At 42.8% G+C, this 23,010-nt stretch overlaps 1 protein-coding gene across 1 annotated transcript in view; it reads left to right on the top strand.

The window, feature by feature from the left end:
- Nucleotides 1-1,756: 1,756 nt before the first annotated feature.
- The window catches only part of LOC117659655 (cytochrome P450 2J2-like), a 32,811-nt gene continuing 11,557 nt past the window's right edge, over nucleotides 1,757-23,010 (top strand). The window contains exons 1-5 of the mRNA XM_087872400.1: nucleotides 1,757-2,058; nucleotides 10,369-10,531; nucleotides 17,697-17,846; nucleotides 20,318-20,478; nucleotides 21,429-21,608. Coding sequence (XP_087728526.1) covers nucleotides 1,894-2,058; nucleotides 10,369-10,531; nucleotides 17,697-17,846; nucleotides 20,318-20,478; nucleotides 21,429-21,608 — 819 coding nt within the window. The 5' untranslated portion in view covers nucleotides 1,757-1,893. The remainder of the gene's footprint in view (nucleotides 2,059-10,368; nucleotides 10,532-17,696; nucleotides 17,847-20,317; nucleotides 20,479-21,428; nucleotides 21,609-23,010) is intronic.

A 23,010-nucleotide genomic window follows, 5' to 3' on the forward strand; every position in this document is an offset into this window, starting at 1 on the left:
CCGTTGCCTGAGCCTGGGCTATCAACAGATGAAGACTCTGAGAGTGAGGGGGAGGAGTTGGCAAGGCCTCCCTCTCCAGGACCCTCCTCTCTGGCAATGCCTCCGGAGGACACCGAAGGCCAAACAATAGGCTCAGAGCCAAGCACGTCCCCGCAGCCACAGGTGGACAGCGATGAAGAAGATAAGTGCTGGCTGGACCCGCGACAGAGGCGCAGGGAAAAGCATGCACAGCAGAAGGGAAGGCGTGCCAGAGATTATCTGAGTCACTGGACCACACCCCACAGGGTATAAATGTGGGTGTGGTGGCCGGTTCAGTTTGTGATGAGCAAAAACTGGAAATACTCCATGATCTCTGTGTTACTGGACTTTGCCTGCTTTATCAGACTGCGTTTGGATTAATCCTTGTATTGTTGACACTGCCTGTTTTATCGGAATGCTGGCAGTCTAATCTTTGTTTTGTGTGAGTAAAGTCTGAATTGGCAGCTAGCCACTGGGTTGCTGCCAGCTTTATCATCAAAGAGTTTTGTCGTGTGGCTTATTAACTCCGGGCCGTCTGTGGAGGGGGCGGTGTGGGTTACGGGGACAAAACACCATGTTCCATTCAGGGCCATATCACAATTTTGCTTTGAAAGAAAACGAGGGCAGAATTCTTGCCGAATTCTTCAAATAAATCTTTCCTAACCTGTTAACCTTGGAGAAGTCACACACACACACACACCAACAATTCCCTTTTTCCAACCTTGCAGGGGTCTTTTATTACATGTTTTTATTACTTTATTATACTGCATTATCAAAAAAACAACTATAGAGGTAGTCCTCGACTTACAACATTTCATTTAGTGACCCCTCAAAGTTACAAGGGTACTGGAAAAAGTGACTTTTTAACCAACTTCCTTTAGAAATAGAATAACAGAGTTGGAAGAGACCTTGGAGGTCTTCTAGTCCAACCCCCTGCCCAGGCAGGAAATCCTACACCACTTCAGACAAATGGTTATCTAACCTCTTCTTAAAAACTTCCAGTGTTGGAGCATTTACAACTTCTGCAGGCAAGTTGTTCCACTTATTAATTGTTCTAACTGTCAGGAAATTTCTCCTTAGTTCTAAGTTGCTTCTCTATGATCGTTTTTTCACACTTACGACCTTTTTAGCAATCCCATGGTCATGGCCAGGTGATCAAAATTCAGATGCTTGGCAACTGACTCGTATTTATGACGGTTGCAGTGTCCCAGGGCCACACATTTTGCGGCTTTCTGAGAAGCGAAGGCCGTGGGGAAGCCAGATTCACTTCATTCTGTCACTGAGTGAACAACTGATTCGCTTAACAACGGTGGCAAGAAAAGCGGTAAAACGGGACAAACTCACTTAACAAATGTTCCACTTAGCAACCTTCATTTGCAGCTCCGTTGTGGAAATCCCTGATTACTGATTAAATTGCAGGGGAACGTTTTACACCGTGTTCTGGATTATCACTTTTATGCACGCATACATGTTTAGGACAGGGCTCCCGGGGTCTTTCAATACCCTGGATCTGCCTCGGTCTCCATCCTTCAGGATCCAAAATTTTACCACCGGGTGATCAGGAAAGGGAGGGGGGAGTGGTCATCTGTCCTGCAGATTTGTTGCAACCAGTTTTCATCAGAAAGAGCCAAACGATTGGAAATCATCGCCAGGGAAGGAGTGGCTTGGCAAAAAAAATGCAAAAAAAAAAAAAAAGCTTATTTCTAAGCCATAAAATAGAAGGGAGAGAAAAAAGAGAGGGAGTGAGAGAATGGGGAGGGAAAGGAGGTGAAGCGAAGGAAGAAGTCTGCACTTTCCGAGAATTAATATTTTTTTTTTTTAAGAAAAAAAAAAGCAAAAACCCAGGAGATTTGCAGAGAAGGGGCCGTATCCGAGATGCTGATCGAAGGATTCTTGCTTTTTGCCCTCTTGGTCTTCGCTTTCCAATTTCTACAGTTGCAACGGGCACGCAGTCGGCTTCCCCCTGGCCCACCTCCTCTTCCCATCCTTGGCAATTTATGGCTGCTGGATTTTGCTCTGAAACGAGAGTCGTTGGCGAAGGTAATTTGGTTATTTTTTTGTCCCCCCACAAATGTATTTATTTTTGCAGGATGGGAGAGAGTGGGAAAGGAGAGCGGAGGGAGGAAAATACAGAGGTTACATTAGCATTGATCAAACACACCTCCCCAACGAACGCTACGTTAAAGCTGACAGTAAGATGATCAAGTAACCCACCGGCGGGGTTAAATTGATTTTAACGTTTCCTTGTTCTGTTTTGAAAACCAACCAAGTTGTTAAAAGGAGAGGAGAGCCTCGTCGGTTGTTTAGAACAAACATCAAAGTTGGTGGACTTTGTCCGCTGGGGGGAAAAAAAAAAAAAACAAACATAGGAAAACTTCCCAAATGTTTGGCCAATTCGAAGGCATGAACCATTTTCGACCGTAAACAATAGAGGCCTTATTGTAGACTCTGAACCCAAGCAAGAAATCAATCTGCCACCAAGCGCTGACATGAGTTCACTTTGCCCAGGTAAATTCAGGTGTTAAATGGTCTTTCCAAAATCTCAGCTCCCTTGAATCGTCAGTGAACAAACACAAGTGGATTCGCAGAACATCCGGGTTTAATAGGACGTGTGAACAGAGCATAGAAGTGACTTGGGTGTTAGGCTTTTGTGTGGAAGCTGTCCCTTTGTGGCCACCCGCCAAAAGGATACGCTGAGGGCTTTTTTCTGATTCTTTCTTTCTTTATTTTATTTTATTTATTTGATTTGTATACCGCCCTACTCCCGAAGGATTCTCTAGCAACTGCCCATTTTATTTCTCGGTTTAGTTTGGTATTGTAGGTGTTCTTATTTCTTTTTAAGGTTGTGAGCTGCCGAGAGTCATGTCCTTGAAATGGGTGGTCAGATAAAGCAAAGGGATGAGCAAATGACCGTGATGAGGGTAAAAATAGGTTTAGAATTTAAATAAACCAGCATGTTTCTGGAAATATGTAACTTTAACTTCCTACAACAGCTTGGAGTTCACCTATATCTGGTGACAGGATGGCTTCCTTCCTTCCTTCCTTCCTTCCTTCCTTCCTTCCTTCCTTCCTTCCTTCCTTCCTTCTCTTTCCCTCTTCCTCCTCCATCCCTTCTTTCTTCCCCTGCCTTTTCCCTCCTTCCTGCTTTCCTTCCCCTCCTCCTTCCCGCCTTCCTTCCTTCCTTCACCTCCTCTTCCTCCTCCCTCCCTTCATCCTACTTCACCCTCCTTCCTTCCTTCCTCCTTCTCCCTCGTTCCTTCTTCCATTCCTTCCTTCCTTCCTTCCTTCCTCCTTCCTTTTCTTTCCCTCTTCCTCCTCCATCCCTTCTTTATTCCCCTCCCTTTCCCCTCCTTCCTTCTTTTCTACAACAGCTTGGAATTCACCTATATCTGGTGACAGGATGGCTTCCTTCCTTCCTTCCTTCCTTCCTTCTCTTTCCCTCTTCCTCCTCCATCCCTTCTTTCTTCCCCTGCCTTTTCCCTCCTTCCTTCTTTCCTTCCCCTCCTCCTTCCCGCCTTCCTTCCTTCCTTCACCTCCTCTTCCTCCTCCCTCCCTCCCTTCATCCTACTTCACCCACCTTCCTTCCTTCCTCCTTCTCCCTCCTTCCTTCTTCCATTCCTTCTTGCCTTCCTTCCTCCTTCCTTTTCTTTCCCTCTTCCTCCTCCATCCCTTCTTTCTTCCCCTTCCTTTTCCCTCCTTCCTTCTTTTCTACAACAGCTTGGAATTCACCTATATCTGGTGACAGGATGGCTTCCTTCCTTCCTTCCTTCCTTCCTTCCTTCCTTCCTTCCTTCCTTCCTTCCTTCTCTTTCCCTCTTCCTCCTCCATCCCTTCTTTCTTCCCCTGCCTTTTCCCTCCTTCCTGCTTTCCTTCCCCTCCTCCTTCCCGCCTTCCTTCCTTCCTTCACCTCCTCTTCCTCCTCCCTCCCTTCATCCTACTTCACCCTCCTTCCTTCCTTCCTCCTTCTCCCTCGTTCCTTCTTCCATTCCTTCCTTCCTTCCTTCCTTCCTCCTTCCTTTTCTTTCCCTCTTCCTCCTCCATCCCTTCTTTATTCCCCTCCCTTTCCCCTCCTTCCTTCTTTTCTACAACAGCTTGGAATTCACCTATATCTGGTGACAGGATGGCTTCCTTCCTTCCTTCCTTCCTTCTCTTTCCCTCTTCCTCCTCCATCCCTTCTTTCTTCCCCTGCCTTTTCCCTCCTTCCTTCTTTCCTTCCCCTCCTCCTTCCCGCCTTCCTTCCTTCCTTCACCTCCTCTTCCTCCTCCCTCCCTCCCTTCATCCTACTTCACCCACCTTCCTTCCTTCCTCCTTCTCCCTCCTTCCTTCTTCCATTCCTTCTTGCCTTCCTTCCTCCTTCCTTTTCTTTCCCTCTTCCTCCTCCATCCCTTCTTTCTTCCCCTTCCTTTTCCCTCCTTCCTTCTTTTCTACAACAGCTTGGAATTCACCTATATCTGGTGACAGGATGGCTTCCTTCCTTCCTTCCTTCCTTCCTTCCTTCCTTCCTTCCTTCCTTCCTTCTCTTTCCCTCTTCCTCCTCCATCCCTACTTTCTTCCCCTGCCTTTTCCCACCTTCCTTCTTTCCTTCCCCTCCTCCTTCCCGCCTTCCTTCCTTCCTTCCCCTCCTCTTCCTCCTCCCTCCCTCCCTTCATTCTACTTCACCCACCTTCCTTCCGTCCTCCTTCTCCCTCCTTCCTTCTTCCATTCCTTCCTGCCTTCCTTCCTCCTTCCTTTTCTTTCCCTCTTCCTCCTCCATCCCTTCTTTCTTCCCCTCCCTTTCCCCTCCTTCCTTCTTTTCTACAACAGCTTGGAATTCACCTATATCTGGTGACAGGATGGCTTCCTTCCTTCCTTCCTTCCTTCCTTCCTTCCTTCCTTCCTTCCTTCCTTCCTTCCTTCTCTTTCCCTCTTCCTCCTCCATCCCTTCTTTCTTCCCCTCCCTTTCCCCTCCTTCCTTCTTTTCTACAACAGCTTGGAATTCACCTATATCTGGTGACAGGATGGCTTCCTTCCTTCCTTCCTTCCTTCCTTCCTTCCTTCCTTCCTTCCTTCCTTCCTTCCTTCCTTCCTTCCTTCCTTCTCTTTCCCTCTTCCTCCTCCATCCCTTCTTTCTTCCCCTGCCTTTTCCCTCCTTCCTTCTTTCCTTCCCCTCCTCCTTCCCGCCTTCCTTCCTTCCTTCACCTCCTCTTCCTCCTCCCTCCCTCCCTTCATCCTACTTCACCCACCTTCCTTCCTTCCTCCTTCTCCCTCCTTCCTTCTTCCATTCCTTCTTGCCTTCCTTCCTCCTTCCTTTTCTTTCCCTCTTCCTCCTCCATCCCTTCTTTCTTCCCCTTCCTTTTCCCTCCTTCCTTCTTTTCTACAACAGCTTGGAATTCACCTATATCTGGTGACAGGATGGCTTCCTTCCTTCCTTCCTTCCTTCCTTCCTTCCTTCCTTCTCTTTCCCTCTTCCTCCTCCATCCCTACTTTCTTCCCCTGCCTTTTCCCACCTTCCTTCTTTCCTTCCCCTCCTCCTTCCCGCCTTCCTTCCTTCCTTCCCCTCCTCTTCCTCCTCCCTCCCTCCCTTCATTCTACTTCACCCACCTTCCTTCCGTCCTCCTTCTCCCTCCTTCCTTCTTCCATTCCTTCCTGCCTTCCTTCCTCCTTCCTTTTCTTTCCCTCTTCCTCCTCCATCCCTTCTTTCTTCCCCTCCCTTTCCCCTCCTTCCTTCTTTTCTACAACAGCTTGGAATTCACCTATATCTGGTGACAGGATGGCTTCCTTCCTTCCTTCCTTCCTTCCTTCCTTCCTTCCTTCCTTCCTTCCTTCTCTTTCCCTCTTCCTCCTCCATCCCTTCTTTCTTCCCCTTCCTTTTCCCTCCTTCCTTCTTTTCTACAACAGCTTGGAATTCACCTATATCTGGTGACAGGATGGCTTCCTTCCTTCCTTCCTTCCTTCCTTCCTTCCTTCCTTCCTTCCTTCCTTCCTTCCTTCCTTCTCTTTCCCTCTTCCTCCTCCATCCCTTCTTTCTTCCCCTGCCCTTTCCCTCCTTCCTTCCTTCCTTCCCCTCCTCTTCCTACTCCCTCCCTCCCTTCATCCTACTTCTCCCTCCTTCCTTCCTTCCTCCTTCTCCCCCCTTCCTCCTCCCTTTCTTCCTTCTTCTCATACATTTAAACTACTTTTATACATTCCTGACAATTTCTCTTCTGGTGATCTACACCAGTGGTATGTCATTTTATAAAAATTCTCTTTAAGTTTATAACAGTATAAACTTCAGTCCTATCATCATTATCTTCTTTTAACGACCCCATAATCCTTTGCGGGGTGTAGTTTGGGCAAGTGAATGGAGCTAGAAGAGTATTTACTGGCCAGATGCCCTTCCTATCGCCAATGCGGAGTTTTGTTCAGCAGATACATTCTCATTGTGCCCAGAGAGTGAAATAGCTCCCTCTACCTAGGATCGAACTCACAGCCTGATCATGGGACCTAAAATAAAACCAAGAGAAGCACATTGCAGAGGGATTTAGTTGCCAATGGTTCCCTTATCTATAATTAACAGAAAGATTTAAAGTAGACATTAAAGAATTTAGGAGCTCTGTAAGACTGACTTCACAATAGAAGGGTGTAAAAATGATTTACCTGCAATTGGTGAAATAGATAAACCCTTCTTGAAATTTGAAACAGGAGAACAAGTGACAGCATATAAGACAAAGGAAGCTAAGGCTTTTTGGCAGGGGTGAAATGCTCCCGGTTCGGACCAGATCACCCAATCCGGTAGCGATGGAGGCGGGAGGTTCGGAGAACCGGTAGCAAAAATCCCTCCCCCCCCGCCATGCCCAGCTGAGCCGCATAATCATCAGAGGCTTTTTTTTTTTTTTTACTTTTAAAAGAATTTTTTTCTACAACCTCTTCGGCCGAAAAAATGCTTTTAAAAGTAAAAAAAAAAAAGCCTCTGATGATCGCGCGGCTCAGCTGGGATCGTCAAAGGCTTTTAAAAGAAAAAAAACCTTTTTTTCTTTTAAATGCCTCTGACGATCCCAGCTGAGTTGCCTGATCGGCAGAGGCTTTTTTTCTTTTAAATGCCTCTGACGATCCCAGCTGAGTTGCCTGATCGGCAGAGGCTTTTTTAAAAAGCCTCTGCTGATCAGGCAACTCAGCTGGGATCGTCAGAGCCTTTTGAAAGCATTTTTTTTACAACCTCTGAAGAGGTTGTAGAAAAAATGATTTTAAAAGTAAAAAAAAAAATTGGCCACGCCCACCCAGTCACATTACCCCCACCACCACCAAGCCACGCCCACAGAACCGGTAGTAACAAATTTTAGATTTCACCACTGCTTTTTGGTGATAACCAAAAAGACCACCCCAATGATGCCCTTGAAGTGATGTCCCGGTGCCTGGAGGCCGTGCGGATCTGGATGGGGAGAAACAGACTCAGGCTCAACCCATCCAAGACCGAGTGGCTGTGGTTTCCGACATCCCGATATAGTCAGTTGGCGCCATCACTGACTATTGGGGCCGAGTCATTGCCCCCCACGGAGAGGGCTCGCAACTTGGGTGTCCTCCTGGACTCACGGCTGTCTTTAGAAGAGCATATGACGGCCGTGGCCAGGGGGACTTTTTATCAGGTCCGCCTGATTCGCCAGTTGCGTCCCTTTCTGGATCGGGACTCGTTAAATACGGTCACTCATGCTCTTGTCACTTCCCGCTTGGACTACTGCAATGCTCTCTACATGGGGCTCCCCTTGAGGAGCACCCGGAGGCTCCAGCTGGTCCAGAATGCGGCCGCGCGGGTGGTTATGGGAGCGACGTGGAGTTCCCATGTAACACCTCTCCTGCGCGAGCTGCACTGGCTCCCGGTGGTCTTCCGGGTGCGCTTCAAGGTTTTGGTTACCACCTTTAGAGCGCTCCATGGCATCGGACCGGGGTATCTACGAGACCGCCTTCTGCCACCAATAGCCTCTCACCGACCAGTACGCTCCCATAGAGAGGGGCTCCTCAGGGTGCCGTCGGCCAAACAGTGTCGACTGGCGGCCCCCAGGGGGAGAGCCTTCTCTGTGGGGGCACCTACCATCTGGAACGAGCTCCCCCCAGAGATACGGAAGATCCCGGACCTGCGCACGTTTCGCCGTGCTCTCAAAACTTTTCTATTTCAACAAGCTGGCCTGGCCTAACTCCCCTCTTTTAAATTCTTAAATTTTAAATTTTTTAATTCGTGATTTTATAAATTGGGTGTTTTAATCTGTGTTTCGGCCGAAATATTTAATAATTTTAAGGGATTTTTAATATTTGTATTGTCTGTATTTTATCTTGGCTGTTCACCGCCCTGAGTCCTTCGGGAGTAGGGCGGTATAGAAATTTGATTAATAAATAAATAAATAAATAAATAAATAATAAACAGGTGGAACAATGGGAAAATGTACAGATGATAGGATTGAATTAACAACCGAGGATTAACAACCAAGTTACTAATTTAACAACTGCAGTGATCCACTTAACAACTGTGGCAAGGAAGGTCGTAAAAATGGAATAAAGATCACTTCACAATTGTCTCACTTAGCAACAGAAATGTTGGGCTCAATCATGGTCACAAGTTGAGGACTACCTGTATAGCCGGTTTGGTGGGGAGGGGTGACCTGTGTCCAGACCAACACAGCAGTGGTAGGATGCTTCCGGTTCCCACCGGTTCGCAAGAACCGGTAGTAAAAATTTGTAGTAGTTCGGAGAACCGGTAATAACATTGGCTGGCCACGCCCCCGAACCGGTCCCCGGCCCTGTCGCCACTCGCTTACCCCGCCCACCTCATCAGAGGCTTTTTTTTTTTTTTTTACTTTTAAAAGCATTTTTTCTACAACCTTAAGAGGTTGTAGGAAAAAAAAATGCCTTTAAAAGCCTCTGGCGATCCCAGCTGAGTTGCCTGATCTCAGAGGCTTTTAAAAGCATTTTTTTTTTCTGCAACCTCTTAAGTTTGTAGAAAAAATGCTTTTAAAAGTTTTTTTTAAAAAAAAGTTGGCCACGCCCATCCAGTCACATTACCCCCCCATCAAGCCACACCCACAGAACCGGTAGTAAAAAAATTTAGAATTCACCCCGCAATACATGTGTGTTTGTTGCAGTATGAAAGGCACATACTGTGCTGTATTTCTGGCAGGTTATTCTGAGAAGCTCTGGGAACGATGTTTTATGCCAGTAAAACCAGCCAGGGAAGCAAGTTAGTAAAGCTGGGCCTGAGGGATCCCACAATCTCCAGCGATTGAAATAGAGCTGAGAAATTTATTTATTTTAAAATATATATTTTATATATTTATTTTATTTATGTATAATAAATACATATAAAATAATATGGGGGAAGGAGGCAGAACCAGAAGGCAAGCTGCCGGATGCAGGGTTTCTCGACCTTGATGGGTGGGCTTCAATGAAAGAGAGAGGGAGGGAGGGAGGGAAGGAGGGAAAGAAGGAAGGAAGGAAGGAAGGAAGGAAGAAGGAAGGAAGGAAGGAAGGAAGGAAGAAGAAGAAGAAGAAGAAGAAGAAGAAGAAGAAAGAAAGAAAGAAAGAAAGAAAGAAAGAAAGAAAGAAAGAAAGAAAGAAAGAAAGAAAGAAAGAAAGAAAGAAAGAAGGAAAGGTAAGAACAGAATAGAACAAAACAGAAGAGAACAATACCGGTAGCCTTGACTTACAACAGTTCATTTAGTGACCGTTACGATGGCATTGAAAAATATGACTTATGACCACTTTTCACAGTTACGACATTTGCAGCCTCCCCGTGATCAGGTGAACAAAAGTCAGATGCTTGGCAACTGGTTCATACTTACGACCGTTGCTGTGTCCCATGGTCACGTGATCGCCCTTTTGCGCCCTTCTGGCAAGCAAAGTCCATGGGGAAGCCAGATTCACTTAACAACCGCGTTGCTAACTTATCAACTGCAGTGATTCGCTTAACAACGGTGGCAAGAAATGTCGTAAAAATGGGGCAAAACTCACTTAACAACAGAAATTTTGGGCTCAGTTGTGGTCATAAGTCCGAGGACTACCTGTAGAGTTAGGAGGGACCTTGGAGGCCTTCTAGTCCAACCCCGTGCTAAAGCAGGAAACCCCCTACCGTGTCAGACAAATGGCAGTCCAATCTCTTCTTAAAACCCCCTAGTGTTGAATCATGCACAACTTCCAGTGGCAAGCTGTTCCACTGGTTTATTGTTCTCCCTGTCAGGAAATTTCTCCTTAGTTCCAGGTTGCTTCTCTCCTTGATTACTTTCCATCCGTTGCTTCTTGTTCTACCTTCAGGTGCTTTGGAGAATTAGATAAATAATCCTCCCTCCCTCTCTCTCTCTCAAACCATTACACTGTTTTTCTCATTTACTCGCTCATTCCATCTTTCAGTTAACAAGCCTCTATGGGAATATCTACACCATTTGGATGGGGACGGCGCCGATGGTTGTGCTGAATGGCTACAAGGCTGTGAAAGAAGGACTCGTCACTTACTCGGAGGAGACCTCTGGAAGGCCATTGACCCCTTTGTTTAGGGATCTGATGGGTGATAAAGGTCTGTTCTGAACTTCTCCGTAGGAATTGTACAACACAGTTTTGGGGCCTAACTGCAATGCCTTTAAGCACAGTTGTTTTTACCTTGCTGTTGATGTTTGTCTGTCTTTCCTCTAAGGTGGCACATATGAGGGTCTCCCTTAACTAATCCCAGAAAAACAGCAACCCCTTTGAGAAATGCTGGGCTGAGAGTATAGGTCCGTGATGGCGAACCTATGGCACGAGTGCCACACGTGGCACGCGGAGCCATTTATTTATTAGTTCAATTTATATGCTGCCCTTCTCCGGAGACTCAGGGCAGCTTACAATGCGTTAAGCAATAGCCTTCCTACTTTTGTATATACCTGCTTAGTAGGGCTTTCGGGGGCCCCCTAAGCGGTGTTCTTTTTTATACAAAGTCAGTTTATTGCCCCCACAATCCGGGTCCTCATTTTACCTACCTCGGAAGGATGGAAGGCTGAGTCAACCTTGAGCCTGGTGAGATTCGAACTTGCAGTAATTGCAGGCAGCTGGTGTTACTTAACAGTACTTTAGTCTGCTGCGCCACCAAGACTCGCATGCCCACATATCTAGCTCAGCTCCAGCGTGCATGCGTGCACTGGCCAGTTGATTTTCGGGCCTTCCGGGCCCACCGGAAGTCAGGAAATGGGCTGTTTCCGGCACCCAGGGGAATGGGGAAGGCTGTTTTCGCCCTCCCCAGACTCCAAGAAAGCCCCTGGAGCCTGGGGAGGGTGAAAAACAGGCCTATCAGGCCCACTGTGCCATCGCATGCCAAAAGCAGGGGTCACATGGGAGGGTGTGTGTCACGTGTGCATGTGCGGGGGCCGGGGCACATTGAATTATGGGTGTGGACACACATGCGTGCAGCACCCCTGCCTTCCCCTCGCTTTTGGCACGCGATGGCAAAAAGGTTAGCAATCACTGGTATAGGTAATCCTCGATTTACAACAGTTTGTTTAGTCACTGTTCAGAGTTACCAGAGGACTGAAAAATGTAACTTATGACCGTTTTTCATAGTTATGACCCTTAACAGGGGCAGGTTCCAAATCTCGTCGCTACCGGTTCGCTCGTGCATGTGCGCATGCTTGTGCGCTTGTGTGGCGCTTCTGGGCTGGGGTGCGAACCGGTAGCAACCCACCACTGCCTTCGTAGCATCCCCATGGTCATGTGATCAAACTTCAGATAGCAATAGCAATAGCACTTAGACTTATATACTGCTTTACCGTGCTTTACAGCCCTCTCTAAGCAGTATACTGAGTCAGCCTCTTGGCCCCAACAATTTGGCTCCTCATTTTACCCACCTCGGAAGGATGGAAGGCTGAGTCAACCTAAAGACTGGTGAGATTCGAACTGCCAAAATGCAGGCAGCTGGCAGCTGGCAGTCAGCAGAAGTAGCCTGCAGTACTGCACTCTAACCACTGTGCCTGTCAGCACTTCAACCTGCATTTACTCTAGTGCTGACATAAGAAGGAGAAGAGGGGGCAGCTGGCAAGAGGATGCTTGACATTTCACCTACTTATTTTCCCTGAAGATAATATCCCCTAGGAGATGAGATGGGAGGGGGGACATTCCTGGGAACTTAAGTAGTAGATATAGGGAGAGTGATTTGGAAGAAGGCCAATGAGACGCAGAGAATTGGGGAACGGAAAGGGAAGGTTTGGGGTCAGGAAGTCAGAGTTGGCTACGCCACGATCGGGGACAGGTTGTTGTGCTTAATAAAATGAAAGTTTTCTTCAAAGACTTATTTGTTTGGAAATGCAATTTATTTTATTTGAGACGACATCGAAACCAGACAGCGCCACTGCAACAGATCAGAGGTGGGTTTCAACAGGTTCTGACCAGTTCTGGAGAACCGGTAGCATAAATTTTGAGTAGTTCAGAGAACCGGTAGTAAAAATCCTGACTGGCCCCTTCCCCATCTATTCTCTGCCTCTCAAGTCTCATCTGATCGGGAGGAAATGGGGATTTTGCAGTAATCTTCCCCTGGAGTGGGGTGGGAATGGAGATTTTACATTATCCTTCCCCTGACACACCCACCAAGCCATGCCATGCCCACCAAGCCACACCCACAGAACCAGTAGTACAAAAATGTGAAACCCACCACTGGTTATAACAACTATAGTTGGTCACAGTTGAAACAAACCAAGATAAAAGAACCTCTTGTTGTCTATGGAAATCAGTCATCCAGTTCATGTTTGTCAAAAGGTGCTTTTTCAAGAAATTTCTTTCTTTCTTTCTTTCTTTCTTTCCTTCCTTCCTTCCTTCCTTTTCTTTCTTTCTTTCATCTAGCTCTATATCATCTATCTATCTATCTCTATCATCTATCATCTCTCTGTCTGTGTATCTATCTGTCTGCCTGCCTGCCTGCCTGCCTATCATCTGTCTATCTATCATCTATTTCTATCTATCTATCTATCTATCTATCTATCTATCTATCTATCTATCTATCTATTTATATCTATCTATCTATCTATCTATCTATCTATCTATCTATCTATCTATCTATCTTTTGGGTTTTTGGGTTTTTAACGAATCTTGGCCGTAAATGTAATAATTTTTAAATTTAATTGGGATTTGTATTGTGTTTTTTACTTGGCTGTGCACTGCCCCAAGTCCTTCGGGAGAGGGGCGGTATAGAAATAAAATTATCTATCTATCTATCTATCTATCTATCTATCTATCTATCTATCTATCTATCATCTATCTATCTATTTCTATCTATGAATCTATGTATATCAATTCTCACTCTCTCTATTTCTATCATCTCTCTCTATCTATCATCTATCTATCTATCTCTATATCTATCTCTACCTACCCTATGTATCTATGTATCTATCATCTATCTCTCACTCTCAGTCTCTATCCTATCTATCTACCATCTATCTATCTATCTATCTACCATCTATCTATCTATCTATCTATCTATCTATCTATCTATCTATCTATCTCTATGAATGCATGTATATCAACTCTCACTCTCTATTTCTATCATCTCTCTCTGTCTATCATCTACCTATCTCTATATCTATCTCTACCTACCCTATGTATCTATGTATCTATCATCTATCTCTCTCACTCTCACTCTCACTCTCTATCCTATCTATCTATCTATCTATCTATCTATCTATCTATCTATCTATCTATCTATCATCTATCTATCTATTTCTATCTATGAATCTATGTATATCAATTCTCACTCTCTCTATTTCTATCATCTCTCTCTATCTATCATCTATCTATCTATCTCTATATCTATCTCTACCTACCCTATGTATCTATGTATCTATCATCTCTCTCTCACTCTCACTCTCTATCCTATCTATCTATCTATCTATCTATCTATCTATCTATCTATCTATTTATATCTATCTATCTATCTATCTATCTATCTATCTATCTATCTATCTTTTGGGTTTTTGGGTTTTTAACGAATCTTGGCCGTAAATGTAATAATTTTTAAATTTAATTGGGATTTGTATTGTGTTTTTTACTTGGCTGTGCACTGCCCCAAGTCCTTCGGGAGAGGGGCGGTATAGAAATAAAATTATCTATCTATCTATCTATCTATCTATCTATCTATCTATCTATCTATCTATCATCTATCTATCTATTTCTATCTATGAATCTATGTATATCAATTCTCACTCTCTCTATTTCTATCATCTCTCTCTATCTATCATCTATCTATCTATCTCTATATCTATCTCTACCTACCCTATGTATCTATGTATCTATCATCTATCTCTCACTCTCAGTCTCTATCCTATCTATCTATCTATCTATCTATCTACTATCTATCTATCTATCTATCTATCTATCTATCTACCATCTATCTATCTATCTATCTATCTATCTATCTATCTCTATGAATGCATGTATATCAACTCTCACTCTCTATTTCTATCATCTCTCTCTGTCTATCATCTACCTATCTCTATATCTATCTCTACCTACCCTATGTATCTATGTATCTATCATCTATCTCTCTCACTCTCACTCTCACTCTCTATCCTATCTATCTATCTATCTATCTATCTATCTATCTATCTATCTATCTATCTATCTATATCATCTATCTATCTATCTATCTATCTATCTATCTATCATCTATCTATTTCTATCTATGAATCTATGTATATCAATTCTCACTCTCTCTATTTCTATCATCTCTCTCTATCTATCATCTATCTATCTATCTCTATATCTATCTCTACCTACCCTATGTATCTATGTATCTATCATCTCTCTCTCACTCTCACTCTCTATCCTATCTATCTATCTATCTATCTATCTATCTATCTATCTATTTATATCTATCTATCTATCTATCTATCTATCTATCTATCTATCTATCTATCTTTTGGGTTTTTGGGTTTTTAACGAATCTTGGCCGTAAATGTAATAATTTTTAAATTTAATTGGGATTTGTATTGTGTTTTTTACTTGGCTGTGCACTGCCCCAAGTCCTTCGGGAGAGGGGCGGTATAGAAATAAAATTATCTATCTATCTATCTATCTATCTATCTATCTATCTATCTATCTATCTATCTATCTATCTATCTATCTATCTATTTCTATCTATGAATCTATGTATATCAATTCTCACTCTCTCTATTTCTATCATCTCTCTCTATCTATCATCTATCTATCTATCTCTATATCTATCTCTACCTACCCTATGTATCTATGTATCTATCATCTATCTCTCACTCTCAGTCTCTATCCTATCTATCTACCATCTATCTATCTATCTATCTACCATCTATCTATCTATCTATCTATCTATCTATCTATCTATCTATCTATCTCTATGAATGCATGTATATCAACTCTCACTCTCTATTTCTATCATCTCTCTCTGTCTATCATCTACCTATCTCTATATCTATCTCTACCTACCCTATGTATCTATGTATCTATCATCTATCTCTCTCACTCTCACTCTCACTCTCTATCCTATCTATCTATCTATCTATCTATCTATCTATCTATCTATCTATCTATCTATCTATCATCTATCTATCTATTTCTATCTATGAATCTATGTATATCAATTCTCACTCTCTCTATTTCTATCATCTCTCTCTATCTATCATCTATCTATCTATCTCTATATCTATCTCTACCTACCCTATGTATCTATGTATCTATCATCTCTCTCTCACTCTCACTCTCTATCCTATCTATCTATCTATCTATCTATCTATCTATCTATCTATCTATCTATCTATCATCTATCTATCTATTTCTATCTATGAATCTATGTATATCAATTCTCACTCTCTCTATTTCTATCATCTCTCTCTATCTATCATCTATCTATCTATCTCTATATCTATCTCTACCTACCCTATGTATCTATGTATCTATCATCTCTCTCTCACTCTCACTCTCTATCCTATCTATCTATCTATCTATCTATCTATCTATCTATCTATCTATCTATCTATCTACTATCTATCTATATCTATCTATCTATCTATCTATCTATCTATCTATCTATCTATCTATCTATCTATTTCTATCTATGAATCTATGTATATCAACTCTCACTCTCTCTATTTCTATCATCTCTCTCTATCTATCATCTATCTATCTATCTCTATATCTATCTCTACCTACCCTATGTATGTATCTATGTATCTATCATCTCTCTCTCTCTCATTCTCACTCTCACTCTCACTCTCTATCATATCTATCTATCTATCTATTTCTATCTATCTATCTATCTATTTCTATCTATGAATCTATGTATATCAACTCTCACTCTCTCTATTTCTATCATCTCTCTCTATCTATCATCTATCTATCTATCTCTATATCTATCTCTACCTACCCTATGTATGTATCTATGTATCTATCATCTCTCTATAACTCTCACTCTCACTCTCTATCATATCTATCTATCTATCTATCTATCTATCTATCTATCTATCTATCTATCTATATCATCTATCTATCTATCTATCTATCTATCTATCTATCATCTATCTATCTATTTCTATCTATGAATCTATGTATATCAATTCTTACTCTCTCTATTTCTATCATCTCTATCTATCTATCATCTATCTATCTATCTCTATATCTATCTCTACCTACCCTATGTATCTATGTATCTATCATCTCTCTCTCACTCTCACTCTCTATCCTATCTATCTATCTATCTATCTATCTACTATCTATCTATCTATCTATCTATCTATTTATCTATCTATCTATCTATCTATTTCTATCTATGAATCTATGTATATCAACTCTCACTCTCTCTATTTCTATCATCTCTCTCTATCTATCATCTATCTATCTATCTCTATATCTATCTCTACCTACCCTATGTATCTATGTATCTATCATCTCTCTCTCACTCTCACTCTCTATCCTATCTATCTACCATCTATCTATCTATCTATCTATCTATCTATTTATCTATCTATCTATCTATTTCTATCTATGAATCTATGTATATCAATTCTCACTCTCTCTATTTCTATCATCTCTCTCTATCTATCATCTATCTATCTATCTCTATATCTATCTCTACCTACCCTATGTATCTATGTATCTATCATCTCTCTCTCTCTCATTCTCACTCTCACTCTCACTCTCTATCATATCTATCTATCTATCTATCGATCTATCTATCTATTTCTATCTATGAATCTATGTATATCAACTCTCACTCTCTCTATTTCTATCATCTCTCTCTCTATCATCTATCTATCTATCTATCTCTATATCTATCTCTACCTACCCTATGTATCTATGTATCTATCATCTCTCTCTCTCTCTCTCACTCTCACTCTCTATCATATCTATCTATCTATCTATCTATCTATCTATCTATCTATCTATCTATCATCTATCTATCATCTATCATATCTATCTATCTATCGATCGATCGATCTATCTATCTATCTATCTATCATCTATCTATCATCTATCATATCTATCTGTCTGTCTGTCTGTCTGTCTGTCTGTCTGTCCATCTATCAGTCTATCTATCTGAAGAAGAACTGAAGAAGCTTCTTGGATGAGAAGTGAAGCATCTTCAAGGAAAAACAAAGAAAGCCCACTTGCTTCTTGAAAAAGCGCCTTAGGGGACCCAGCTGTTGTTCCAAGGTTTGTTATACTCAAAAATCAGATGTTCCAACTTCGTGCTGCAGGTGTCTTTATGACCACTGGCCCCATCTGGAAACAGCAGAAGCGCTTCGTCATGACGACGCTGCGAAATCTCGGTGTGAAAAAGAAGATCTTGGAGAACCGGATCCAGGAGGAGGCACATCGTCTTCTGAAGGTGTTTAAGAGCAAGGAAGGTGATTTCTTTTTTTTTCTTCCTTGCACAATAAAACAGCAATGAGCAACCTTGCAATGGTCCAGGGTGATGTTGGGATTTCCTCCCCCCCGTTGCTCTTCTTTTAAACTTCGTTATGTCTAATTTATGCCCAGTCGAGTAGCAGCAGGTAGCCATAGCTTGTAGCATTGAAGCGTATTTCAGCCTGGTTAATACTTGGAAAGGAGACCACCAGGATATATCTGACTCTCAAGGACAGACATTAGAAAACCATCTGAGAGGAAGAAAATGGTGAACAATGTGACATGTTGTTTTCCCCAAAATGCATGGAACTTAGATAGATGATAGATGATGAGTGAGAGACAGATAGAGGATAGATAGATAGATAGATAGAGAGAGAGAGAGAGAGAGAGAGAGAGAGAGAGAGAGAGAGAGAGAGATAGATAGATAGATAGATGATAGATGATGAATGAGAGACAGATAGAGGATAGAGAGATAGATAGATAGATAGATAGAAAGAAAGAAAGAAAGAAAGAAAGAAAGAAAGAAAGATAGATAGATAGATAGATAGATAGATAGATAGAGATAGATAGATGATAGATGATGAATGAGAGACAGATAGAGGATAGATAGATAGATAGAAAGAAAGAAAGAAAGAAAGAAAGAAAGATAGATAGATAGATAGATAGATAGAGATAGATAGATAGATAGATGATAGATGATGAATGAGAGACAGATAGAGGATAGAGAGATAGATAGATAGAAAGAAAGAAAGAAAGAAAGAAAGAAAGAAAGAAAGAAAGAAAGATAGATAGATAGATAGATAGATAGATAGAGATAGATAGATAGATAGATAGATAGATAGATGATAGATGATGAATGAGAGACAGAGAGATAGATAGATAGATAGATAGAAAGAAAGAAAGAAAGAAAGAAAGAAAGATAGATAGATAGATAGATAGATAGATAGATAGATAGATAGATAGAGATAGATAGATGATAGATGATGAATGAGAGACAGATAGAGGATAGATAGATAGATAGATAGAAAGAAAGAAAGAAAGAAAGATAGATAGATAGATAGATAGATAGAGATAGATAGATAGATGATAGATGATGAATGAGAGACAGATAGAGGATAGAGAGATAGATAGATAGATAGATAGAAAGAAAGAAAGAAAGAAAGAAAGAAAGAAAGATAGATAGATAGATAGATAGATAGATAGATAGATAGATAGAGATAGATAGATGATAGATGATGAATGAGAGACAGATAGAGGATAGATAGATAGATAGATAGATAGATAGATAGATAGATAGATAGATAGATAGAAAGAAAGAAAGAAAGATAGATAGATAGATAGATAGATAGATAGATAGATACCATGTTTCCCCAAAAATAAGACATCCCCTGATAATAAGCCCAATCAGGCTTTTAAGCACATGCGCTAAAATAAGACCCCTGCCCGAAAATAAGCTCACCCCGAAAATATTTAAACGCAGGTGCAGCCGGTCTCTGCCATTTCCTCTGGTTAGGGTTAGGGAGACAGAGCTGGAAATCAGGTAAGATGGCAAGAGGAGCCCCGTCTTGCTCCACACGCCCCAAAATAATAAAACCTCCTCGAAAATAAGGCCAAGCACTTATTTCGGGGTTCAAAAAAATATAAGACACTATAAGATAGATGATAGATAGATAGATAGATAGATAGATAGATAGATAGATAGATGATAGATAGATAATGGATGGATGGATAGATAGATATAGATAGATGATAGAGAGAGAGAGAAGAGAGAGAGAGATCATATGATAGATTGAGAGAGATGGATGGATGGATGGATGGATGGATGGATGGATGGATGGATGGATAGATAGATATAGATAGATGATAGAGAGAGAGAAGAGAGATAGAGATCATATGATAGACTGAGAGAGAGATAGAGAGATGGATGGATGGATGGATGGATATATAGGCAGATAGATGATAGAGAGAGAAAAGAGATAGAGGCGAGATCATATGGTAGATATAGATAGATAGATAGATAGATAGATAGATAGATAGATAGATAGATAGATAGATGATAGAGATAGATAGATAGATAGATAGATAGATAGATAGATAGATGATAGAGATATAGATGATAGATAGATAGATATAGATAGATAGATGATAGAGATATAGATGATAGATAGATAGATAGGTAGATAGATAGATGATAGAGAGAGAGAGATGGATGATAGAGATAGATAGATAGATGAGAGATACATAGATTGGATGGATGGATGGATGGATGGATGGATAGATAGATAGATAGATAGATAGATAGATGGATGAGAGAGGGGGGGGCTAAGGGATGGATAAATACAATAGATAGATAAATAGATAATCTATATTCATGAGTTGTATGTATGTATGTATATATATATGAATCCAGCCACTCCTTCAGATCAAGTCCCCCCGTGTGAACACAAACTCTTATTTTCTCCCTTCCCAGGATCGCCCTTTGACCCCCGAACTCCTATATGCAAAGCGGTCGCAAACATTATATTCAGTTTTGTGTTCGGTCATCGTTTTTCCGAAGAGGATGCCCATTTCAACAAATTATTAAAAGCTGTCCACATGATTGTCTACATTTCTGGTAACGTCTGGGGCAGGGTAAGCGCTGTCTTTCTCGTTACTCCTTTGTGGATGTCTCTCAGTTGGAGTTGGCCCAATTCGGGGCTTGCAAGCCTGGAGCTATTGTGACCATATAGCTCAGGGGTGTCAAACTCGATTTCATTGAGGGTCATTTCATTGAGGGTTGTGTTTGACTTCGGGGGCGGGCGTGGCTGGGGTGGGTGTGGCCAGGTGGGTGTGGCCAGCTCGACGTCACTCCTGTCAGGGGCACCTGTGGTGCAGAGGTAGGTTTCAGCAGGTTCTGACCAGTTCTGGAGAACCGGTAGCGGAAATTTTGAGTAGTTCAGAGAACCGGTAAATACCACCTCTGACTGGCCGCGCCCCCATCTATTCTCCGCCTCCCGAGTCCCAGCTGATCGGGTGGGAATGGGGATTTTGCAGTAACCTTCCCCTGGAGTGGGGAGGGAATGTAGATTTTACAGTATCCTTCCCCATGGAGTGGGGTGGAAATGGAGGACGGCCCTTTGAAGCCCCGCGGCAAGAGTTTAAACAGTTTTTTCCCCTCTATTCATCATCTGGGACTCAGGAGGCAGCAATAGATTGGGGGAGGGACCAAATAAAAGGTAAGAATAACGTGGGTGGAAGGGCGGGGGGGTGGAGAACCGGTTCGGTGACGTCATATCGTCACCGCTACCGGCTCGGCCGAACCGGACCGAACCGGGAGCAACCCACCACTGGTTCCATAGAACTGGTACGAACCAGGAGCAACCCACCACTGCTCCGTGCGTGCCCTGCACTTACCTGCATCCAAAAAGGGCTATGTGGGGACTCCTGGGAGGGGAGGGGCCAGCCAGGAGTGGGATTTAGGAGTTCTCTGAACTGCACAGAATCTTAGCCAGAGGTTCTCCCAAACTCCTGCGAATCCTCAGCAGCCCACCCCTGATTCTCACTTAATTCTCCTTTGTCTCCATTTTGCTGCCTTGCTGTAGGCCTACGACTCTTTCCCCACAATTATGCGGAAATTTCAGAAGCCTTACCAGCAGTTGTTTGAACACAACGAATTCTTGCACAATTTCGTCAACGACAAGATGCAGAGTCACAAGGAGAGATGGGAAGAAGGCAACGAACCACAGGATCTGATTGACTCCTATTTGGAGTTCATATCCAAGGCAAGGAGAAGGCTTCTGCGTAGCTTCTTGTTCGGCTCAGCCTCCGCAGTTCTCAGTGACAAGCCGCCTTGGCTAGGGACAGGATAGCCAGGGGCATGTGGTGACGGGCCCAGGTCAAGATGGTGTTTGTAATCTCAGAGTTGTGGCCACCATCTTTACTGTGGGGTCCTTGGTGCTCTCTGCCCTTGGTTGTTTTCTTGCAAACGTTTCATTACCAATCGGGCAACAAAAGAGCCTTGGTGGCCTTGGTGGCGCAGCGGACTAAAGTGCTGTTAAATAGCACTTAGCTGCCAGCTGCCTGCAATTACTGCGAGTTCAATTCTCACCAGGCTCAAGGTTGACTCAGCCTTCCATCCTTCCGAGGTAGGTAAAATGAGGACCTGGTTTGTGGGGGCAATAAGCTGACTTTGTATAAAATAGAACACCGCTTAGGGGGGCCCATAAAGCCCTACTAAGCAGGTATATACAAAAGTATGAAGGTTATTGCTTAATGCATTGTAAGCCTCCCTGAGTCTCTGGAGAAGGGCGGCATATAAATCGAACCAATAAAATAAATAAATAAACATTAGTGTTCCTAGTTGGGTAATGAAATGTCTGCAAGAAAGCAACCAAGCTCAGAGAGTACCAAGGACCCCACAGTTTTCCTCCTCCTCCTCCTCCTCCTCCTCCTCCTCCTGATCCCCCTCCTCCTCCTCCTCCTCCTCCATCTGTCTACAAACCTCACTCCTTACTAGCACTGATGACATTACCTAGTTGTCAGACTTCAATGCTATCTCAAAATAAATGAATTTCCAAACTGCCAATCTTTAAGGAAATCTTTTCTTTAATTGAGCACAGCCACCGGATCATGACTCGATGCAGACAAGACTGACCTTTTGCTCCCCAATCCCTCCCTTTCTGATCCCCAAATCTCTGCTTCTCATTGGCTATCTTCCAAGTCATTCTTCAGACTTCTTGCCTCGTCATTTCCCAGGAATGTCTCCCCCCCTCATTTCCACGACAACCCGGCTTCAAAGGGATTTAGCAGGCAAAAGTTCAGAGCTTATCTCTCTCTCTCCTCTGCTCTCTATGCCAGCGTCGAAGCGCTGACACTAGTTGAGTAATGAAATGTCTGCAGGAAAACAAGAGCCTTTGAGACAGCTATTATCTGGATCAGAGGTGGTATTGAGCCGGTTCGTATGGGTTCATGCGAACCGGTAGCAGCGATTGTGGGTGGGCCCGTGAATCTGTAAATGTAACCTTACAACAAAGCAGAATGAGTTTACAAGTAGTCCTCAACTTACAACAGTTCATTTAGCTCCATGGCTGCCTTCCTTCGCCGATGGGTCGAAGACTAAGGCCGGCATTTCCGAGAACTTGCTTTTTCCCTATCCGTGCCAGCCTGCGTCTTCTTTCTTCACTG

Source organism: Pantherophis guttatus, chromosome 6, assembly GCF_059756535.1.
Source record: "Pantherophis guttatus breed Tessera chromosome 6, ASM5975653v1, whole genome shotgun sequence".
Taxonomy (NCBI): domain Eukaryota; kingdom Metazoa; phylum Chordata; class Lepidosauria; order Squamata; family Colubridae; genus Pantherophis; species Pantherophis guttatus.